The sequence below is a fragment of the Petaurus breviceps genome, unplaced genomic scaffold, assembly GCF_028583685.1.
Source record: "Petaurus breviceps papuanus isolate PSGF00001 unplaced genomic scaffold, PetGlider_PUasm1.0 90778, whole genome shotgun sequence".
NCBI lineage: Eukaryota > Metazoa > Chordata > Mammalia > Diprotodontia > Petauridae > Petaurus > Petaurus breviceps.
The window spans coordinates 3938643-3959653 of NW_027187343.1; the positions used below are offsets into that span (position 1 = coordinate 3938643).

Consider the following 21011-nt stretch of genomic DNA (forward strand, 5'->3'; position numbering starts at 1 on the left):
GAAGAAGAAGAAGAAGAAGAAGAAGAAGAAGAAGAAGAAGAAGAAGAAGAAGTAGTAGTAGTTCTCTCTCTACACTAAGATTCCATAGTTGTTTTTTTTCTGGATGAGGACAGCATTTTCCATCATGGGCCCTTTGAAGTGTCTTGGATCCTTGCATTGCTAAAAAGAGCTAAGTCTATCAAAGTTAGTCATCACACAATGTGGTTATTACTATTACAATGTTCTCTTGGTTCTGCTTACTTCACTCAGCATTTGTTCATATAAGTCTTTCCAGGTTCTTCTGAAGTCCACCTGTTCATCATTTCTTATATAGCACAATAGAATACTATTACATTCATATAACACAACTTGTTCAGTCATTCTGCGATTGATGGGAATCCCCTCAATTTCCAGTTCTTTGCTACCACACAAAGAGCTGCTATAAATATTTTTGTACATGGGGGTCCTTTTCCCATTTGTATGATCTCTTTGGAATGCAGACCTAGAAGTAGTACTGGTGGGTCTAAGGGTATGCACGTTTTTATAGTCTTTTCAGCATAGTTCCAAATCGCTCTCCAGAATGGTGGGAACACCTTACAACTCCACCAACAATACATTAATGTTCTCATTTTCCCACTTTTTTCTCTTTTTATCATTTTCCTGTTTTGTCATGTTAGCCAATCTGATAGGTGTGATATGATACCTCAGAGCTGTTTTGACTGGCATTTCTCTAATCAATAGTGATTTAGAGCATTTTTCATATGATTATAGATAGTGCTATACTCTTGACTGTATTACTGAGCTGCTAGGTGACCCTTTCTCTATGGGGCACCTGGCCAGCCAATTCTTCAGGTGCTCAATTAACTGCAAAACAAACAAAAATTCATCTTCACGTGCTCCCTCTCAAACGATGTCAGCAAATTGAAGGAGACAACATCAGCTCATCTCTGAAAACATGGGCAAAGAATATACATCAAGGATCTGCAATTTCCTCAACACAAGAGCTCCCTCCCCTGAGACTGATAAAACTCCATATATAAGTTTTAACTTAGTAACATCCTCAGTTACACAACTACTAAGTATCAAGGGTGGGGTTTAAACTCAGGTCTTCCTGATTGTACTATCCACTCTACCATACTGGTTCTCTGGCAAGCAAATGAACAAAGGAACAAACCAGAAGGAACAAATGAATGAATTAATGAATACATAAATGAATAACACACAAATATACACATAAATATATACACAGAGTATATGTACATATTCATATATATGAAAATGATATAAAATATTTTTCATGCATGTGTGCACACACACATACACACATCGAATGTCCCAAAAGTCCCCAAAAGCTACTTAAGTTCCAGACTGTTCCAAGACTTTTGGGATACCCTATATTCTTATTACATGAACTCAAAAACCAGCTGTTTGAGGAATGGTTGACAACTTTGGGTTTTGATGACAAAAAGATACAAACAGAAAGCTTGGGATAGGGTCTAGGCAAACTCCAAACAAAATAATTTATCCTGGTAAAAAATCATCTACAAAACAGACAGCACTGTCTTTTGCCACTGCACATTTTGCTGCCCTTCTCCCTCAATGGCCCCATCACTTGCCTCTTTTATCTACCTGTTCATTTAATGATTTCCATCTGTGCTAGGAAGTGACCAGAAGAGAGAAGGAGGATGAAGGTCATTATAACAGCTGGTTTAAAAAGAATAATACTGAGGTTCATCTACATATCTATACAACTGATCTATAGACAAGGCCCACCACCACCAAGGAGTGCTAAGCAGCTCGTATTCCTTCTTCATCCCCACCTAATATGGCAAAGGTTGATTATTACTAGCTATTCTCCTATGGGAAGGGCAGCTAGATGGTACAGTGCATAGAGTGCTGGGTCTGGAGTTTGGAAAACCTGAGTTCAGATTTGATCCCAGACACTTACTAGCTGTGTAAACCTGGATGAGTCACTCAACCCTCAGTTTCCTCATCAGAAAAATGAGCCAGAGAAGGAAATGGTAAGCCACTCCAGTATCCTTGCCAAGAAAAACCCAAATAGGGTCATGAGGAGTCAGACAAGATTGAAAATGACTGAACAATAATTTTTCTGTGGACCACTTGGGCTAGAGAGAAGAAAAGTATACCTTTTGTGGGCCTGATCCTGTCCAATGGTGCCATTTCTATCATGGCCCCTCTCCTGTCTTTTGTTTAAAAGAACACACTTCTCTTAGCATCTCTGAAAAATCTATTGTAATTTGAGTTTTTGTCAACTGAATCCTCTATCTTCTTTGATTTGAATTATAACATAGATGATTTATCTTCATTTCTGAGTGATATTCAATTGACAGAGACTGTCAACACCTTATACTTAAAGTTCTCTGCTCTTCCCTCACTCTGTTAAGCAGTTAATGATCTGTAAACACTTAAATACTGGGAAGGCGTTCATTAGATTGAAGGTTTATAAGAACTGGAGGGGTATCTTTCTATAATATAAATAATATAACCTGGCCATTTTCCAGTTTTCTCAGGGATTTTCATTCACACACAAGATTTGCTTAATGTTGGTCACACTGATATATAAAATTTGTATTTTGTATATAAAATTCACATTTTAATTTCCTTTATGCCTTTGTTTGATATTGTTTTCCAGTTGGGTTTGCCCATCAGCAATGTCTTATATTTTAAATTCACATTTGTTTGGAGTTTTCCTCATAACAGCTCGTTTAGGTAGCCAGTGTGGTATCTTTATTTCACAGATGAGGAAATTAATAGTCTGTGAGGTTTGGAGTTGGACATGTTTTGAGGTAGAATTTGAACCCAGGCATTCTAACAGCAAGTCCAGCGTTCTACCTACTATAGCATACTGTGTCTGTCAGGACAGCTGGGTGGTGCAGTGGGTACAGTGCTGGATCTGCAATCAGGAAGACCTGAGTTTAGATATGGCCCAAGATACTAGCTGTGTGACCCTGGGCAAGTCACTTAGCTTCTGTTTGCCTCAGTTTCCTCATCTATAAAATGAGGATAAAAAGAGCATCTATCTCCCAAGGTTGTTGTGTGTAGCAAATGAGATAATGCAAGTAAAGTACTTCATAGCATGCCTGGAACATAGTAGGCACCATGTCAAAGATAGCAGCAGCAGTTGTTATATGACTATCACTTCTCCTTTCCCTCTCCCCAGACCCCATTATTTCTTCTGTGGTTGGCAGGATGAGGCACGATAGAAGTGTCCTACACATTCCCATCTTGTCTATGGTGAGCCTGAGAGGCAGGGAGGGTACCAGGAGACTTGTTCAACATCGTGCTGCTGACACAATTTTCTGTCTTTCTCTAGCTGTTTGCCAACCCCCACCCCGAAAAGTCAACAATCAATTAGCAACACAGGGCAGAAAAAGAGCCTTGGAGATGGCAGGAAGAGTCAGCAATTTTTTCTTTGCTTGACTCATATATTAAAAACCACTTCTTGCTTACCACCAATCATAGGGTGAAGGGAATTTGTCTTCACCATTACAATGAGCTTCATTACAGTGGGAGTTTGATTACAATGCATTCACTACTGCAAGACAAAATTGGTTAAGGTAACCCTTGATACTTAGTAGTTGGATAACTGCACATGTTACTAAGTTAAAACTTATATATGGGGTTTTATCAGTCTCAGGGGAGGGAGCTCTTGTGTTGAGGAAATTGCAGATCCTTGATGTATATTCTTTGCCCATGTTTTCAGAGCCAAGCCAATGTTGTCTCCCTCAATTTTCTGACATCATTTGAGAGGTAGCACGTGAAGGTGAATTTTTGTTTGTTTTGCAGTTAGTTGAGCACCTGAAAAATTGGCTGGCCAGATGCCTCATAGAAAGAGGGTCACCTAGCAGCTCAGTAATACAGTCAAGAGTACAGCACTATCTATAATCATATGAAAAATGCTCTAAATCACTATTGATTAGAAAAATGCAAGTCAAAACAACTCTGAGGTATCATATCACGCCTATCAGATTCTGTTTGAAGCTTGCCTCTCTCTCTACTACCCTAGAACAAGCAACCTTGCTGAATTTATGTAACTGAATTATTGAATTACAAATAGAAAATTAGTTGTCTATGCCAGACATCCAGAGGAAAAACTTAGTTCTGTTGCCACTGATACGATCTCTAATCCTGACCACTGTATACCAAATGCACACCATTTATCTTGAGGACTGGAACAAAACAGTAGTGGTTAATACAATTCACAAACATTTAAATATTCTCTAAGTGCTACAGTAAGAGATAGTGTTATAAGGATAAAAATACCACAGTTAATGTCCTCAAGAAGAACGGATTCCTTGAATCTCAATGAGACACAAAATAAGTATGATACAAGGTGGAATGTGGTAAGGCCAAAGAAAGCAGTCTAAGAAAAATGCTGTAATAAAAATGAGAAAAAGCTCTCTTTTGGCTGGAGGCACCATGGAAGGCTTCAAGAAGCAGATGATACCTGAGACTAGACCCTGAATAATTGCACTGACTGATTGATCTGCTACCCATATAGGCAGGATTTTATTAGAGAAGTCAGTAATGGTCTGTGGCCAATCCAACAGTAAGCTGATGAACTCCAGTCCCCTCTTCCCAACTGCTTGTTGGACATCTCCACTCAGATGACCAGTGTCCCCCTGGCATCTTAATTTCTATGTGGGAATTTAGTTTCATTGAATTTGCTGATGTTTCTAATCCTCTGATTATGTAATCATTAAATTAAATTAAACATTATGTAAATCTTTAATAATTTAACTTAAATAGAAGGTTGTTACTGAATTAAAAAGCAGGTCTTTCAATATATAATAATCTAATATTTCATTAATGGATCTTCTAAAAACATTTTCCATCCATGTTTACTTTGGTTTTTTTTTATCTTTCCTTCCAATTTCCTTCCACCATAATTTACTCAGTTGAATGGAACTTTAATATACATATATGTAGGTGTGCATATGTATACACACACGCATACAAATGTTCTTTCCCCTCTCCCCATTAGAATGTAAGCTCATTGAGGACAGGAACTGGTTTGCCTTTTCCATTGTATTCTTAGTACTTGGTAAAGTTCCTTATACAGAGAAAATACTTAATAAATATGTGTTAATTGGTTATAGTGAGATATATATGAGTTCTACCATCATTTAAATATTTGGACAAACTAGATGAGCTAGAACAGTAACTATAGTATTTCTGGAAGAGTTCTTATGCTCCTACTTTCCTTTTAAAAATGATTTTAAAGATTTTATTCTTTTACCATAGTATGGGTGGGGGAGGGGGGCAGAGATTTTAACAGGAAGAAAAGTAGAAAGAATAATTATAGGCCAAGAGCCCAGAGTTCATGTAAATATCTAAAGGTGGGAGAAAGTTGAAGGAGATTAGAGAAATAGAGTCATCCAATATTATTAGAACACAGAGCTGGTGAATGGAAGGACTCTGGAAAGGTAGACTGTAGTCAGACTGAGAGAGCTGTCAATGCTAAGTTAAGGAGCTGGTGTTTGTTCATAAAAGGACTTAGGGACCCATGAAAGGCAATTTTGGGCAGGCGAGTGGCATGGATCAACACAAATTCATTCTGATACATGGTCGAGAAAAGTTCTATTCACAGTGACCCCATAGCTGTGGGGTCAGTAAAGTAATTTTTCATTGACTGAGAATATGTTCCAATACAAGTTAAAGGTCCAAGGCCTGGATCTGAGTAGATAGATTTTTAAATTGCCCTCAAAGGAAGACTGGCAGATCACTGCATAGGCCATTGACTAGAGAGGACAGTGGAGAGGAGGGCATTAAATCATAGCCCTAACATGAGCTTTTCTCCATTTATTGGTTGGTCTTCTCTTCCCATACCCACAGCTCAGACAAAGTCTTACAGAGTTAGGTAAAGGCAATCATTTTGCATTGGTTTCCAAAAGTCTGTTATTTTAGAGTTCAATACTATCACCCAAAATAAAAATAATACATAAAAATATTTTGGGGCCAACTGGTGGTACAGCGGGTGGAATGCTGGGCCTGGAGTCAGGAAGACTCCTTTTCATGAGTTCAAGACACTTACTAGCTGTGTGGCCCTGGACCAATCACTTAATCTTGTTTGCCTCAGTTTCCTCATCTATAAAACGAGCTAGAGAAGGAAACGGCAAACCACTCTCCATGATCTTAACAGTGATCCTTAGAACTATTTCTATAAGCAATTATTTATTAAAGTCCAGCATTTCATTTTGGTAGTAATGGGGGGAGGGATTCCTTGGAGTCAGTTAGTCTTGGCATCCAAATATTCCTGTTGGGTATTCCATGGACAAAAGACTATGGCCACTAAGCTATAAGGTTAACTCTAAAAGTCAATTTGATTAGATGGTTTGTTTTCCCTCCTTTCCCTATTTCTGACCTTTAAGAACGAAACCACTTGCTCCCAGACTAGCAGGGGAGGGCTTGTTTTCTCTCCTCCAGAGGGGGCTAAAAGTCCACATTTCCTTGTCTCACTCCCTGGGAAGTTCTGATAATGATTAGGAAAGGTTCTATCAGACCTAACTCATCCACCGCAGCCATCACCATAAAATGATCAAGTCTGACTCCATCTCTGAGGTCCCTTACAGTCCTGACATTCTGCCATTTAACTGTATAGTTATTTATTAAAAATATGTATTTAAGATGTATTAAAATCAAACTTCCTAGACGCAGCAGTATCTCATCTCAGTTCTCAGACTTAAAGCTGATATTGGCCTTAGTATGAAAGACATTAGCTGTGTGACCTTGGACAATTCACTTAACCTCTATGAGGTTCAGCTAACTCATCTATGAAATGAAAAGTCAATTCAGTTTAACCAGCGTCTATTAAGTGCTCAGAAAGTGTTCTTAGAAAGCTTAGAATCTAATGGAGATGGAGCAAGATCACAAAAGCATAGACACAAAAGGGACCTATGGACAGAATCTCAGGAATCCATCACTTACCCCTAGCATGACGGTGGTCTCTGAGGTCCATTCTAGCATTAAAAGTCTATCATAAGTTGTGCCATTTCCTCAAAGTGAAAATGTAGATTAGGCCATTCAGCTACCTATAGCTAAGGTGTCTCTGCCTGTAGTTAGAGACACTATTATCATAAGCCATTCAAGGAGTTAAACTCGGAATGTTCAAATATGTAAATATTTGTATTTTTGTAAGTTTTCTAATTTCCAATTTTTTTTTATTTTTGGAGGTAATCACATTTAAGTGACTTGCCCAGGGTCACACAGCTAGTACGTGTCTGAGGCTGGATTTGTACTTGGGTCCTATTGACTCCAGGGCCAGTGCTCTATCCACTGTGTCACCTAACTGCCTCTCTCTTTTTTTTGGCGGGGGGGGAGTTGTTACTGAAGTCACTAAGGATCTGGCCTGTGGGCTTGTCAGGGTTGCATCAAAAGTATATGGCTCTACATGTCAACACACTAGGGTGGGAGTAAGAACAGGTCATTCTAGGCCAGTCACAAGATGACAAGATCTTCCAACAGAATGCCAGATGATCAAGTACAGGATTTGCATATTTGTACAATATTTAATATCAAATATTTAAATAGCACTGTTATATGCTATGGTCAGGAAATGGGGTATTTCAGTCAATCAAATATTCTGTTCATAAAGTTATATATAAGTAAATATACAATTGTATATAATATACATTTATAATAATCTACAATACATACCTTTATTACATAATGAATAACATACAATGACTATAAATTTATTCTTTGATTACATATGTACATGTGTGTATATAAATATGTATGTGTATATTTATTTACATACATGCACATACATAAAGGTCACATTTTCCTCGAGGCCAAGAACTGTTTCTTTTTTATCTTTGTGTCTCTAGCACCTAATATAGTGCTAGCTAGGTAACACAGTAGCAAGGGCGCTGGGTCTGGAGACAGGAAACCTGAGTTCAAATCCAGCTTTGGTTCAGGTTAAAATCAAACCTCAGATAGCTACTAGCTGTGTGACCCTGGGTAAGTCACTTGACCCTGGTTACCTCAGTTTTTCTATCTGTAAAATGAGTTGGAGAAGGAAATGGTAAACCCACTCTAGTATCTTTACCAAGAAAACCCCAAATGGGATCATGAAAAGTCAGACACGACTGAAAACCTGCACAAGAACAGTGTCTAAAGGACCTTTCCAGCTCCAAAGCTATATGACTCTGTGACTTCATACTCAATGTATACGGAACACGATCCACTGACGGATGACTGAGACAGCACTTGTGGACGGTGTGATGTTTCGGCTCATCACGAAAAGCATCGGTTATCACTGGGGCCGTACTAAGACAATGACACATCCCTGGGATACCTACGCTGAAAGGCTGATTCATAAGAGCTGAGGCTGAGAGAATGCTGGGTAACTGCCAGCTATGATAAGCAAGCAGATAGCTCCCCTTCATGCGGAGGTTTCCAGCTTACACATCTGGGGGTCTGGATGGCTTGGGTGGCTTTCCCCCAAAGCCACCTTGTGAGGTAGGTCACACAAGACTGATTATCCCCATTTTACAGTGGAGGGAACAGGCTCTGAGAGATTAACTAATGACAGAGCTGGAACTCTAGGCCAGGTCTCCTCAGGCCCAGACCATGCAGCAGCTGAGCTGCCCTGAAGGATGCCGTACCATCACCGCCGAGAACTCATGATGACATCTCTTGGCTCTTTCAATGGATGCTGGCTGGCTGATTACAGTCTGCTCAGCCCTCACCAATCATCTCTTCTTTGTCAAAGGTGGCTCTGCTAAGAACCTGAAACACTAATAGCAGTTTACAAAAGAGCAGATGCACTGGGGCTGAATGACTTAGCTCCTATCTACCCACCAACTCACTTAAAAAATCAATTGAGTCTGGGCTGCTAAACAGGGTTGTAATCTATAGTTTGTCTATGAGGTGACTGTTTCCAGTCTTCTGGGAAATGCAACCTGCTTTGGTACCATGTGGTACCAAATTATTATTAATTTATGATCATCATGGGAAGTTCCTATTAATAGAATCTATTAAGGGGCAGCTAGGTGGCACAGTGGATATAGTGCTAAGCCTAGCCTAAAGTCAATAAGACCTGAGTTCAAATCCAGTCTCAGACACTTACTATCTGTGTGATCCTGGGCAAGTCACTTAATCCTGTTTGCCTCAGTTTTCTCATCTGTAAAATGATCTGGAGAAAGAAATGATGTCATAGAACAGAAACCACACACAAACCACTGCAGTATCTTTGCCAAGAAAACCACAGATGGGGTCATGAAGAATCAGATACATTTGAACACCAAAAATGATAGTTAGAAATATTGAGATACCCAAAATTTTTGCCTTGTTTTACTGTACAATAGGAATAGCAGTAGAATGGTAGAGTGGATAGAGAGCCAGCTTTAAAGACAGAAAGCCCTAGATTAAAGTCCTTTCTCAGACATATCCTGACTATGTGACTCTGGACAAGTCATTTACCCTCTTAGTGTTCTAGGAAGTTTTCGAAGACCACAATTTGTGGAGAAGGCACCAACCTGGTCTGGTAAAAGGGAAGTTTCCTAACCCAGAAATTCCATGTACCAATGAGTTCACAGGTCTGGTCCTTAACCCTAATCCTGAACAATGGAAATATAATTAAATTAATAGCTTACAAGTACATAGAAATTCTTAAAATTTGCAAAGCACCTTCTATGCAAAATGCCTGTATTCTTAGGTTGTACAATGCATTATATTAGTTCTGTTCATTCAACACATATGTATTCCATCAGTAAATATTTACAAAGTGTCCCTCCCACATGCCAGGCACTGCAAGTGAGAGATTCTCTATTCTCAAGGATTTTACCTTCCACTGTAGGGAGAGAACATGTTTGCAGATAAATAACTATATGTTATATACAAATTAAATATAAAATTATTGGGGGGGAGCACACTAACATGTAGGGACCTCAAGAAAGGCCTCTGGAAGGAAGGGCACTTGAACAGATCCTTGAAGCAAGTCACAGTTTCAATAAGGAGCAGTGAGGAGGGAAGACATCCTGGGCCTCGTCTGTGCAGAAATACAAAGTCAAGAGGCCAGAGGTAACAGCAAATGGGTGAGTTTGGTTAAAGCACAGGGTATACAAAGGGAAGTGATACGTAAAATTGGCCTATAAAAAGACAGGCCAAAGCCAAACCACAAAGGGGCTTTAACTACACCAAATAGAGAAGTTTGCAGGGAGCATGGCCCCTTTGGAGAGAATGGTGGCTTCGAAGTCAGAGAATTTCTGTTCTAATACTGTGTTTCTCACTGTGTGTGAACAAGGTCAAATCATTTAATAATCTCAGTTTCCTTATCTATAAAATGAGGGTCTTGGATTAAATGGCCTCAAGGGTCCTTTCTAGCTCCAAATCAATAATCTTCTTTTGTCCTAGAGGAAATGGGGAGCCAAAGAGGCTTTGTGAGTAAGGAAGTGATAATGACAGCACTCTACTTTAGCATGGTAATTCTGGCAGCTGGATGGAAGAATGGAATGGAGACTGGAGAGATGACATGCAGAATCTAATTAGGAGACTATTGTAATACCCCAGCGATAGGAAATGAGGGTCTAAATTAGGAAGACTATGTTGTAAACAAAGAGGTGGACTGCAATTTATAGGGGTGGGAATAGGAGTGAAATAGAGCCCTACTATGTGCAAAATACTATATGCAATGGTATATTGAACACCTAAAAAACACTTCATATGACGTCATAGAACAGAAGCTGGAAAAGGAAGTTGTTGGTAGGTAGGATTTTTGTCCTAGAGCTAGAAAGGGTTTCAGACTCAGAGGCCATTTGGTTCAAACCCCTCATTTTCCCCAGGATAAAACTTAGGCAAAGTATGTTGCTCAAGGTCACACAGTTAAGAGAGGCTCAAAGGAGAGATTTGAACCTGGGTCCTCTGACCTCAGAAGTAATGTTTTTCCCACGGCATCTCAATGCCTCCTGCTTAGCTTCGTGCAATCTCACTCCTTTGTTTTGCTCTGTTCCCATACCTAGTGCAACTGAGTTAAATATGTGTTCGTTATTTAGATCATACTAAAGAATCATTGTCAAGGAAGATGGAGATAAGGGAGAGGAGGGAATGAGGAAAGGGACAGCAGCCGTGGAAAACAAATGGAGATCTTTTTTTTTTTTTTAATAAGAGCACTCAACAATGCTTCCCCAAACACTCTCCCATTCTGAATTTCTAGTATCCAGGAGCGACCTGGCAACTGGAAATTTTGAGCTCAGCTGTGGAGAACGTGTAAATGACAGCTTTGGCTGTCAAGATGCTTATAAAGTAAGGAGGGAGCTTACATATTTATGAGCTGACATCTCAGATTTGTGGCTTCATACCATTCCCCAATTTCCCTCTAGAGCGACAGATAGGTTGAAAAAGACTTGGTAGGCTCATTACCTCACATCCCCCTTTCTCTGCCCACTCACCCCTCAAATTACAGCAGGTGGTTACTTGGTAGAAAGAACTGAGGGCCATGAGAAGGGGCAAAAAAATGAGTCAATGGGAACTTTGGGGCAGGATCTGGGGAGGGGAAATAACAGGTTAGCGCTGTATAGGCCAGCATGGCTTACCACCCTCCCCCCCGCCGCCCAGATACACACACACAGAGTGACCCTTTTTGTCAGCACATTTTAAATTCAAGCAGTTTCTCTTAAAGAGATGAAATCACACAGACCTAATGCCAAATAAGGCCCTGTTTCATTACCAACAGAGCCCAAAGACCAGTACAGTGGATAATCAATCATTTTGCTAAAAAAAGGTAAATCTAGAACTGCTTTTTCCAGGATGGGCTCAGGAAAAAAAATTAAGGCAATTCAACATCATTTCTCATAAACCCACACACTGGGTTTCGATGGGAAGTACTTAAGATACCTTGTTGTGGGTCTACCTAACCTGGAGAATGGTCACACATTCCCTGGGTATGGGGCTAATAAAACTCAAAGAATTGTGTAGAAACAATGGCTCCTTCCTGCTGATGTTGCTAACTATGAACACAGAATTTTGTAAACCTGAGAGGAAGAATGCTTCCCATCCCCCCACCCCCACCCTTCAGTTAGCAAAGTCTGGTTGAGTTGCAGAAGGTGAGAGTAATCAATCAGTTAATCAAACAACAGGCATTTACTAAGTGCCCACTATGTGCCAAGCCCTGTGTTAGGTGCTGTGGGATACAAAGACAAGGGGGGGGGGGAGGAAGAAGAGGAAAGGAAAGAGAAAGGGTTCCTGTTGCTAAAGGAGCTTAAGAACAGGAATTGTGTCTTATTTCATAGGGAGCCATTGAAGGTTATTGAACAGAAGAGAGACATGATTAGAATTCTGCATCAGGAAAGTTAATCTTGTATTGCATTTGGATATATAATGGAATGCAAATTAGGTTGGGAGAATAGACTAGAGGGAGAGAAACCATTTCCTCCTAGGTTAGTACAATAGTCTAATTAATAAATGAGTGTCAGATATAATTGATATATTTTGTACAGAGCTTTATGATCATTTCTTTATCATATTTACTCCCTGGAGAAAGTTGACACTATTTAAGAGCCACACAAATAGCTTAAAACCAAAGCATTTGAATTTTCAGATTCAAATTCTCTCATGCAGCACAGTGTAGTAGAAATAACAATGAATTTGATGTCAGAGGCCCTGGGTTCAAATTCTAGTTCCGCTACTTATAACCTTTATGGCTTTGCACAAGTCACTGAACCCCTCTAGGCCTTAGTGTCCTCATTTGTAAAATGAGGAGATTGGACTAGGTGCCCCCTGAGTTCTTTCCCAGCTCGACATCTCTAATTCTGTGATGCTGAGCACTTAGCTCCTCTCTGCTCTGGACCTGAAAATGTGATCCCAAAGCTTGAGCATTAAGTGATGCCGATAATGGCAGGATGGTAGAAAGGGTGTTTGGGTCTAGTGCAGCACTTCTTAAACTGCGGGACGCAACCCCATGGGGCAGCAAAAAAAAAAAAATTGGCAACAGTAAAAGGTTTCTGAACATGCAATGACCAAAAATTAATTAAAAATCAAACGAGTAATGAATCTGAGGAGCTTTTGGCAGTGCTTCTCTGAATTGCTTCGGGCAACTTAGCTGCAGCCTTGGTTCTAAACACAAAGCAGGTACACTTTGCCCTGTGCATGCCCTCAAGCCACACAGTGCCAACCAAGGCTGCCCAAACCAAAAAGGGGGTTTAAGAAGCCCTGGAGAGCAGAAGCAGCTCTGGATTTGGAATCAAATGACCTGGCTTGAACCCTTTTTCACCTCTCTTGATCTTGGCTGTCTCATAGTTAAAATTAAGAGGTTTACATTAGCAGTGTCTAAGGTCCCTTAAAGTTGAGAATACATTACTATCTTAACAAATGCTTGCTTACTGGACGACGGTTGTTGTTGTTGGGTCACGTCCGACTCTCCATGACCCCATTTGGGGTTTTCCTGGCAAATATACTGGAGTGGTTTGCCATTTTCTTCTCCAGCTCAATTTACAGATGAGGAAACTGAGGCAAACAGGGTTAAGTGACTTGCCCAGGGTCAGAAAGCTAGTTTCTGAGGCCAGATTTGAATGCAGGAAGAGGAGTCTTCCTGAGCCCAGGCCTAACATTCTATTATTCACTGTGCCACCTAACTACCTGTACCTTGACCCTAGCAAGCACTGGTATTCATATAATTGAATTAATGTTGGTTGGTTTGGTCTAAAATGATTAGCCTAATAGTAGTATGAGCAAATCAAGTACTATTGATCCCTACACTATCCTGAAGCTTCCTATTATTAGTTCACAGCAATACACTGACCTTCCCTTTGTACCTTTCAAAGACTTGGGGAACATCTTATATAATCTCACTTCATACTCACTACAATCCTATAATTATAGGCAGAACAAGCATTATTATCCCTATTTTACAGGTGAAGCAACTCAGGGCTAGAAAGGTTGATTTGCCATAGATTGTACATTTGGTTAGTGACAAAGTTTGAAGCAGGGTCTAGGTCTCTCAGTTCCTAGTCTTCATCAGCTCTGCCCATTTTAAAGTCTATGACCACCATTAAGGAGATTTATTGCTCTGATGATCCTGGGGAAACATATATGTTAATGGTCTTAGACTAGGGGTGGGGAACCTGTGGCCTTGAGGCTACATGTGACCCTGTAGGTGGTCAAGGACTAAATCCAAACTTCACAGAATAAATCTCCTTAATAAAAGGATTTATTCTGTAAAACCTGAACTTAGTCAAAAGGCCACTAAGGACCTAGAAGGCCACATGTGGCCTTGAGGCCACAGGCTCCCCAACCTATCCTAGACAGATAAAAGTGGTGATGCTGTGGAATTCAGGTGACACACAAAAAAACATTTTTTTCATTTCTCTTTACAGAGAGAAAGGAAGAGATAACTTTCCCCCTACCTGCTTTAGAGGGGAAATTATTCTTCTCATATGTTTAACAGAGACAGAGCCCTGTCTTTGCAAGGTCTTTTCCTACCTTCTACTGGGTGGTTTTCTCCTCTCAGGAAAAGGGAAGGAGAGCAAAGGCAAGTTTTTCAGTATCGGATACCCGAATGACAAAATCAAGAAGGGGTTCAATTGATCAAAATGTCACACCCCAACAAAATGACTTACTGGTGGGTATACAGGAAGTAAGTGTCAGGTGTAAGATTTGAATCTGGATCTTTCTTCCTCTGCATCCAATATGCTACCCCCTTTATCCCACTGCCTCTCCCAAGAGCCCAGCTTTTTAGAAGAGAGCCAGCTAGTTAAGCAAGAGAGCACCCCTGGCATTCTAGTTCAGAAGGGATTGCCTCACAAAATGATAAAAGTTGTCATTTATCCTGAACAAAGCTTCCATACAGAACACCAAGCTAAAATGAAAGCTTCATTCCATCTGTAAGGTATTGATCAGTTTAAGACTTATCTTTGACATCTAGCTTTATCAGTTCAGAGCTTCTGGGCTCTGAACAGAACTTTAGCCTGAAACTCCTACCAGACAACCCCACATCTCTCTTCATTCTCTCACCTTGACTCTGTACTTTATTGCTCAGCAATTTTGCTGATGTCAATCAGCTGCCTCTTTCAAAAGGGTGTTTGCAGGTATCAGCAAATCTGGCCCCTTTCCTCACTGACCACAGAAAAAAGCACTCTCCACACTCTCTCAAAGTAGTGCCTTTGGCAGCTAATCATTTTGGCTTTCATGGGACGTACATGAGATTCACTGAGGATTTGATAGAAAAGAGGGTAATGACACTTTTTAAATTAAACACCTACTACACTCACAGCACTGTGCAATGCATAGCCTCAGAATACCACTTTCCCTATCACAGGAATTTACTTAGTGGATTACTTTCATTATTGAAGCATGTTTGTACTCTCTGGAAAAATTGTCCTCCTGTGCCCAGTCTAAGACAGCATGCAAAAAAAGAAAGAAAGAAAGAAAAGAAAAAAAGGAAAAATGGCCATCACAAAATATTAACTAGGAGATAGGGAGAAGAATGAAATGGGACTCTGGCAGGGATCCATTTCAACCAGAGTCAGAACAAGTGGATGGAGCTAGAAATGAGAGCTTGGAAAAGATTCCATCTCAAGCCAATCTGCTTTCATAGCCTGAGAAGGTTTAGAGCTATGAGGGACTTTAAGAGATTACCTAATCCAAACTTCTTAATCTAAGGAGGAGGGGCTCTATAATTCGGAGAAGAGATAGGTGACCTGTCCAAGTTCCCACAGCTAGTCCTTGGATGACCTGAGATTTAAACTGGGTCCTCTGACTCCTAAACCGGTGGTCTTCTCATTATTCCATGTTTCCATGGGGTTCTGCATAGGGTACTTTGCTCCAGGTTTTCCACCACCCTCCCAACATCCTCTAAATGCTAATGAGCTAGCCAAGATCCTCTCCTACCAAACTCAAAACAAAACAGTGAAAGATTAAAAGGTTCTCCATGCACACCCCTCCCCCTGTGATACAACCACTTGGTGTGCGGAGAAGCACTCACATGACACTGTGAACATGTGTTTTCTGTATCAGATTTCCCCCAGATAACAAAGGACGTCTTTTAAAAGGCGTGGTCCTACTTATTTTAGGGTAATGGGGTGCCCCAAACAGCCCTGCGACCCTGCAGCCTCCGACAGGCTCCCCCTCAGGTGCATCTCTGGCTGCCCAGGGCTCTGAGGGTGCTGAATGCCAATCAATAAAGTTAGAAGCACTTCTGGTGCTTCTAACCAGATATGATCTCACTCGTATGCTCACAAAAGTGATTTCATATTCAGGAACCAACTGAGCTCATTCAATTCCAAAATTGGCAGCCCCAGTGCATCGCGCTACAGTGCTTCCTCTGTTCAAGGCTGGGCTTTAAACATCGCAGGGCGTGTTCAAAGTGGGAATCTGCAGAAGGGTCTTTCATGGTGTTCCAAGGCTCTGAGTGAAGGGGTGGAGGGGCTGCCCTGCCTCAGCCACAGAAGTGATATATGGAGGATCGGCAAAGTTAACAGAAAAGCTCATTTCCTGGGCTATTTCCAGCTCTCTCAAATAGGAGCCTCACTTCCAAATCTGGGCAAATTTGTGATCTTGGTCCCATAGAAAATCTTACTGTACAGCCTATATAGGAGAAGAATTATACTGATCTCCTGCCTCTGCCCCCACCTGTGAAGTCATTGGACTTTAGTGTCTAAATGGTTTACATAACATTAAGAGACCACTTTAAAAACCTGCTTCTCAGGGAAACTTAAAATGACTTTACAAATGACTTATTCACAACAAAAATAGGCTTTGTTTCCAATTAAGAAAGAAAATAGGCACTGTATTCTAAAGCTTAGGGGTTTTTTTTATCCATTACATTTTCCATTTTCTGTCACTAACCTCATTGATTCCCATTTCTGTGTTAAGTATTCTTGTGCCCTCCCTCCCCATCTACCCCCAAGGAAACCTGGAGAATTGTAGATGCTTCAACCGAACCTTCCCATGCAGACAGAGGGGAATTTGGGCTAGTATTTAGGGGCACTGACCAGTTTTCAGTTCCTTAATAACCTGCTACCTAGGGGTGCCTAGTGCTATTATACTAGAGTAGGGGAGATGTCCTCTCATAAGAAAAGCAGAAAGCAGCAGGAAGAAAAATACATTGGACATTTAGTGGAAAAATCAATCGCACATTTCTGCCAGCCAGAAAAAAACCTTTTTGAAAACCACACGCTAGTCCCATTTTTTTCTTTCTCTTTCTTTCCTTCTTTTCTTCCTTCCTTCCTTCTTTTCTTTCTTTCTTCCTTCCTTCCTTTCTTCCTTTCTTTCTTTCTTTCTCCTTCCTTCCTTCCTTCCTTCCTTCCTTCCTTCCTTCCTTCCTTCCTTCCTTCCTTCCTTCTTTCTTCATCCTGGTCCTGCACAGACAACACATTCAAAATAATGTCTAGGAGACCCAACTAGCAACTGTTAAATAGCCTGGTCTGTAGACAGCACTAGCTGTCAGTTCACGAACTCAGTTAACAGCTTTTAGTTTTCATTCTGTCTCAAGGGAGGGAGAAAGGCATTCCTGGATTCTATGTCAAGATCCCTGGTGCCCCTCTGGACACAGCTGTACCATTTATGTGTCAATCATTGGGGGTGGAGAGACTGACTAATCTGGTCCTTCCTAACTTCTCTGAAGCACTTGGGAATGTTTTCATCTTGATACCGCTTTAGGGAAAAGTACAACAAGAAAGTTAAGACAACAAGAAACAAGACAACAAGTTTATCTAGCTGTAGGGAGAGGCATAATCGTGTTACTTACACTGCTTTCCAATCCATCATCATTGATAAATCATGGCTAAATAATCAAGTGCAGACTCCATTTCTTCATGTCTGTTAATAAAAAGCTTTACTCAAATGTTTCTTGCAGGTCTGGGGCCATCTCTGGAGGAAGTGCCACAGTGTAAAGGTGAAGGAAAAAAGATAGGGAAATTCTAAAATCCATGGGGGGGATGAGATTTCCCAGAACGGACCCTGGAATCAATACTGCTGAGGCATCCTCGTGATCCCAACCTTCTCCTGTCCCATGATACCGGCCCCACTGAGCTCCCATCCAACTTCCCACTTCAAATCAGCATCTGCTCCAGCATCACATCTCCCACCTAGAGTGAGGCAGGGGAAGAGGAGCGCACAGCAACCTTGCCAATTCCCATAGTCAAGCCTGCTTCTCAGAGGAAGCTGCACCAGTTTCTCTCATGTCTGCTGTCTGAGAGGGAGGGAGGGAGAGGGAGAGAGATAGAGAGAGGGAGGAGGGGGAGGGAGGGAGGGAAAGAAGAGGAGGGGGAGGGAGAGAGGGAGGCAGAGAGAGAGAGAGAGTTAGAGGATGCATGTGTGTGTATGTGTGTGCACGCGCGTGCATGTGGGTGTGCGTGTCTGAGAAAGACGGAGAAACACTTGCTAGAACTCCCATTAACCTATGATAGCTTTGGAATTCTAAGAGAAGCAGCCGTGAAGCAGACCATCAAAATTAAGTGTTTTTCATCTTTTTGATCTTACATACATACACATCCATCTAATGAAGTAGACATACACATGCTCACAGAAGATGCATCCTTGTAGCCTGTGAGTGTGTACAAGTAAATACACTTAGATCCAAGCCTACACACACACACACACACACACACACACACACACACACACACACACACCCCAAGAGAATAATTCATACATTCACATATTTCATTTCTGGAGTGAAAATGTCTAGTTTCAATTGACGTCTTAAAACTATTCAAATGTTCTCCGTAATGAAAGTGCAAATCAGACAAACAGCCCCTCTATTTTCTATCCCATATCATCTATTATCCTGCCTTCCCTACCTCCTGGCTTCTGTTTTCCTTTCCCTGCCCTTCTCAGATTTCCTGGCAGGAAGGGAGTCTAAAAGAGCCAGAGCACAGGGACAGCACCAGGGGCTCCAACAGAGGGGGAGCATCTCCCAAATTGAGAGTCAACTTTTTTTTTTTATGTGACACAGCATCTTTTGTAGGCACTGAAAACCAGAATGCTTCACAGACTCCAGTGACACGGTTACCAAGCCAAATCATAAACCATGCCAGAGGGAGTGGCCCAGAGCAAGGACATGAGACACAATGTCAGAATAGATCTCAAAATGGAGCTTTGTTTCAGCAGAGGCATGGTGTGGAGAGCCAGGCAGGAGAAAGGGAAAATAGAAGCTCTTGGCTGGGATGGGGATGAGAGTGTGTGACAAGAGGCAGGGCAGGGTGAAGCCGGCAAGCTCTAGGCAGAGGCCAGTCTAAGAGGCACTGGAGTTGGTCCATGGGGAAGAACAGGTTGATCTGTAATATAAGCCTTGTTTTGTATGTGGGTGTGAAGAACCCAAAGAAAGCAGGCTCAACTCATTTCTCTATGTGTTGTAAGAGTTGGGATGGAAATCTAAAAAATGGAGGTAGGATTTGGAGTTCATATATGCATTTGCCTATACAATCTTGGGCTCACCAATTAACCTCAGTTTCTTTAGCTGTAAAATGAAGGGGCCAACCTGAAACAGATGGCCTCTGATGTCTCTTCCAATCCATAATTCTATGATTCAAGAGACTCTGATCAGACTTCACCTTGAAATATATGATCTTACGATTCAACGGTCTCTGAGGTCCATTCTAGTTTGTAGACCTATGAGTTTGTGATCTTATGACCTTGAGATGGTGGAAATAAATGAACCACAAAGGTCAAAAAAGAAGATTAAGACAAACATTGAAGAGGTGGTTAGAAGTGGATGGAGGCAATGACATATGCATCATCTTTAAGGTGGTTTACATATTGGCTGACTAGAAGGTAGAGAAGGCTTGTGTGCACATGCACATAGAGAGGGAAAACTGTTGACTCGAGTGGTAGCCTATTTACACTCAACTGTGGCCAACATCAGAACTGAACAAGGGTAAACATCAAGTGGAATCTTAGAATGCCTCAAATTGTCACTAAAGGAGGTCTTCTAAAATACCAAATAGATATCTGCTTGACTTAAAGCAAAACAGGAATAAATTTAGAGAAGTCAGGGGTAGAACTAGAGGAGGTAACCCTCAGGAATGTGAAAAAGAGAATAAAAAGTGGAGTTCAATTGGTTGAGAATTCAAGGGGGAGACCCAGAAACAATAAGGAATCCACAATGAAACACAAAATCTTAATCATGAGTTGTTCAAGAATCCAGGCACCAAATAAAAAGAACTGAAGAAATGAAATGCACCTCCCTTCTTTTGTTGGAGGGAAGGAGACTATCACTGTGACACGCTGCATATGCTATCAGATGTGGTCATATATTAGTTGGTACTGCTTAATTTTTTTGTTTGTTTGCTTTTTAACATCTTGTTACAAGAAAGTTCACTGGGAAGGGCAGGGGAGAAAGGTCACATGATAATGACTATGATGTCAAAACAAAAGGCATCAAAATCATTTAAAAAGGAAAAAAAGACTAGTCACAGTCTTCTCAATGGGTGGGGGAGAGGGTTGAGGGACAGAGAGATTTCAGAACTAAAAATAAAATTGGGGGGAAAATGTTGGTCATTCAATCATATTTAATGAATGCTAAAATCTCATAAAGTATTGGTTAGTCTTCATACTGTCACCTCTTCTTCCTTCCTCTCTATGGTTTCCCAGGATTCCTCTAAGGGAAAAAAGAGTGAGTAGCAGGAAATCCCCCCTTTTGTGTGATACTCCAGGACTTTCTTGTCAGTACTCTCTTGTATCAAGTTTAGTGGAGGACATTATAGTCAGTGCTTCCTTACCTCCAATTGATTTTCAAGTATTTGGAAAAAAAGAAAAGTTGGCTCTTCTTGCCCAAAAAAAGTTAGGACAAGTTACTTAACCTTTGTTCTGGGCCTGTTCCTCCAACTATAAAATTGAACTAGATATAAGGTTCCCTCCAGCTATAAAAATTCATGACTCCATGCTTTGTGACATACTTTCTCATCACCTCTCTCATAATTCCTCATTTCCTTTAAGGTTCAGCTCAAGGACTACCTTCTTCTTACATGAGGCCTTTCCTAATCCCTTATTCCCTTTCTTTGTATCTGTTTGGTACATATATACATATATATATATATATATATATATATATATATATATATATATATATA

At 40.8% G+C, this 21011-nt stretch overlaps 1 protein-coding gene across 2 annotated transcripts in view; it reads right to left on the reverse strand.

The window, feature by feature from the left end:
• KIF26B (kinesin family member 26B) overlaps window positions 1–21011 on the reverse strand; it is a 628846-nt gene that overhangs the window by 214183 nt on the left and 393652 nt on the right. Inside the window, exon 1 of one of the 2 annotated variants that reach the window (XM_069069146.1) lies at window positions 17687–18128. The exons of the other annotated variant lie outside the window; for it this stretch is intronic. Coding sequence (XP_068925247.1) covers window positions 17687–17709 — 23 coding nt within the window. The 5' untranslated portion in view covers window positions 17710–18128. Of the gene's footprint in view, window positions 1–17686; window positions 18129–21011 lie in introns of those variants that run through there. 2 annotated transcript variants of the gene reach the window in all.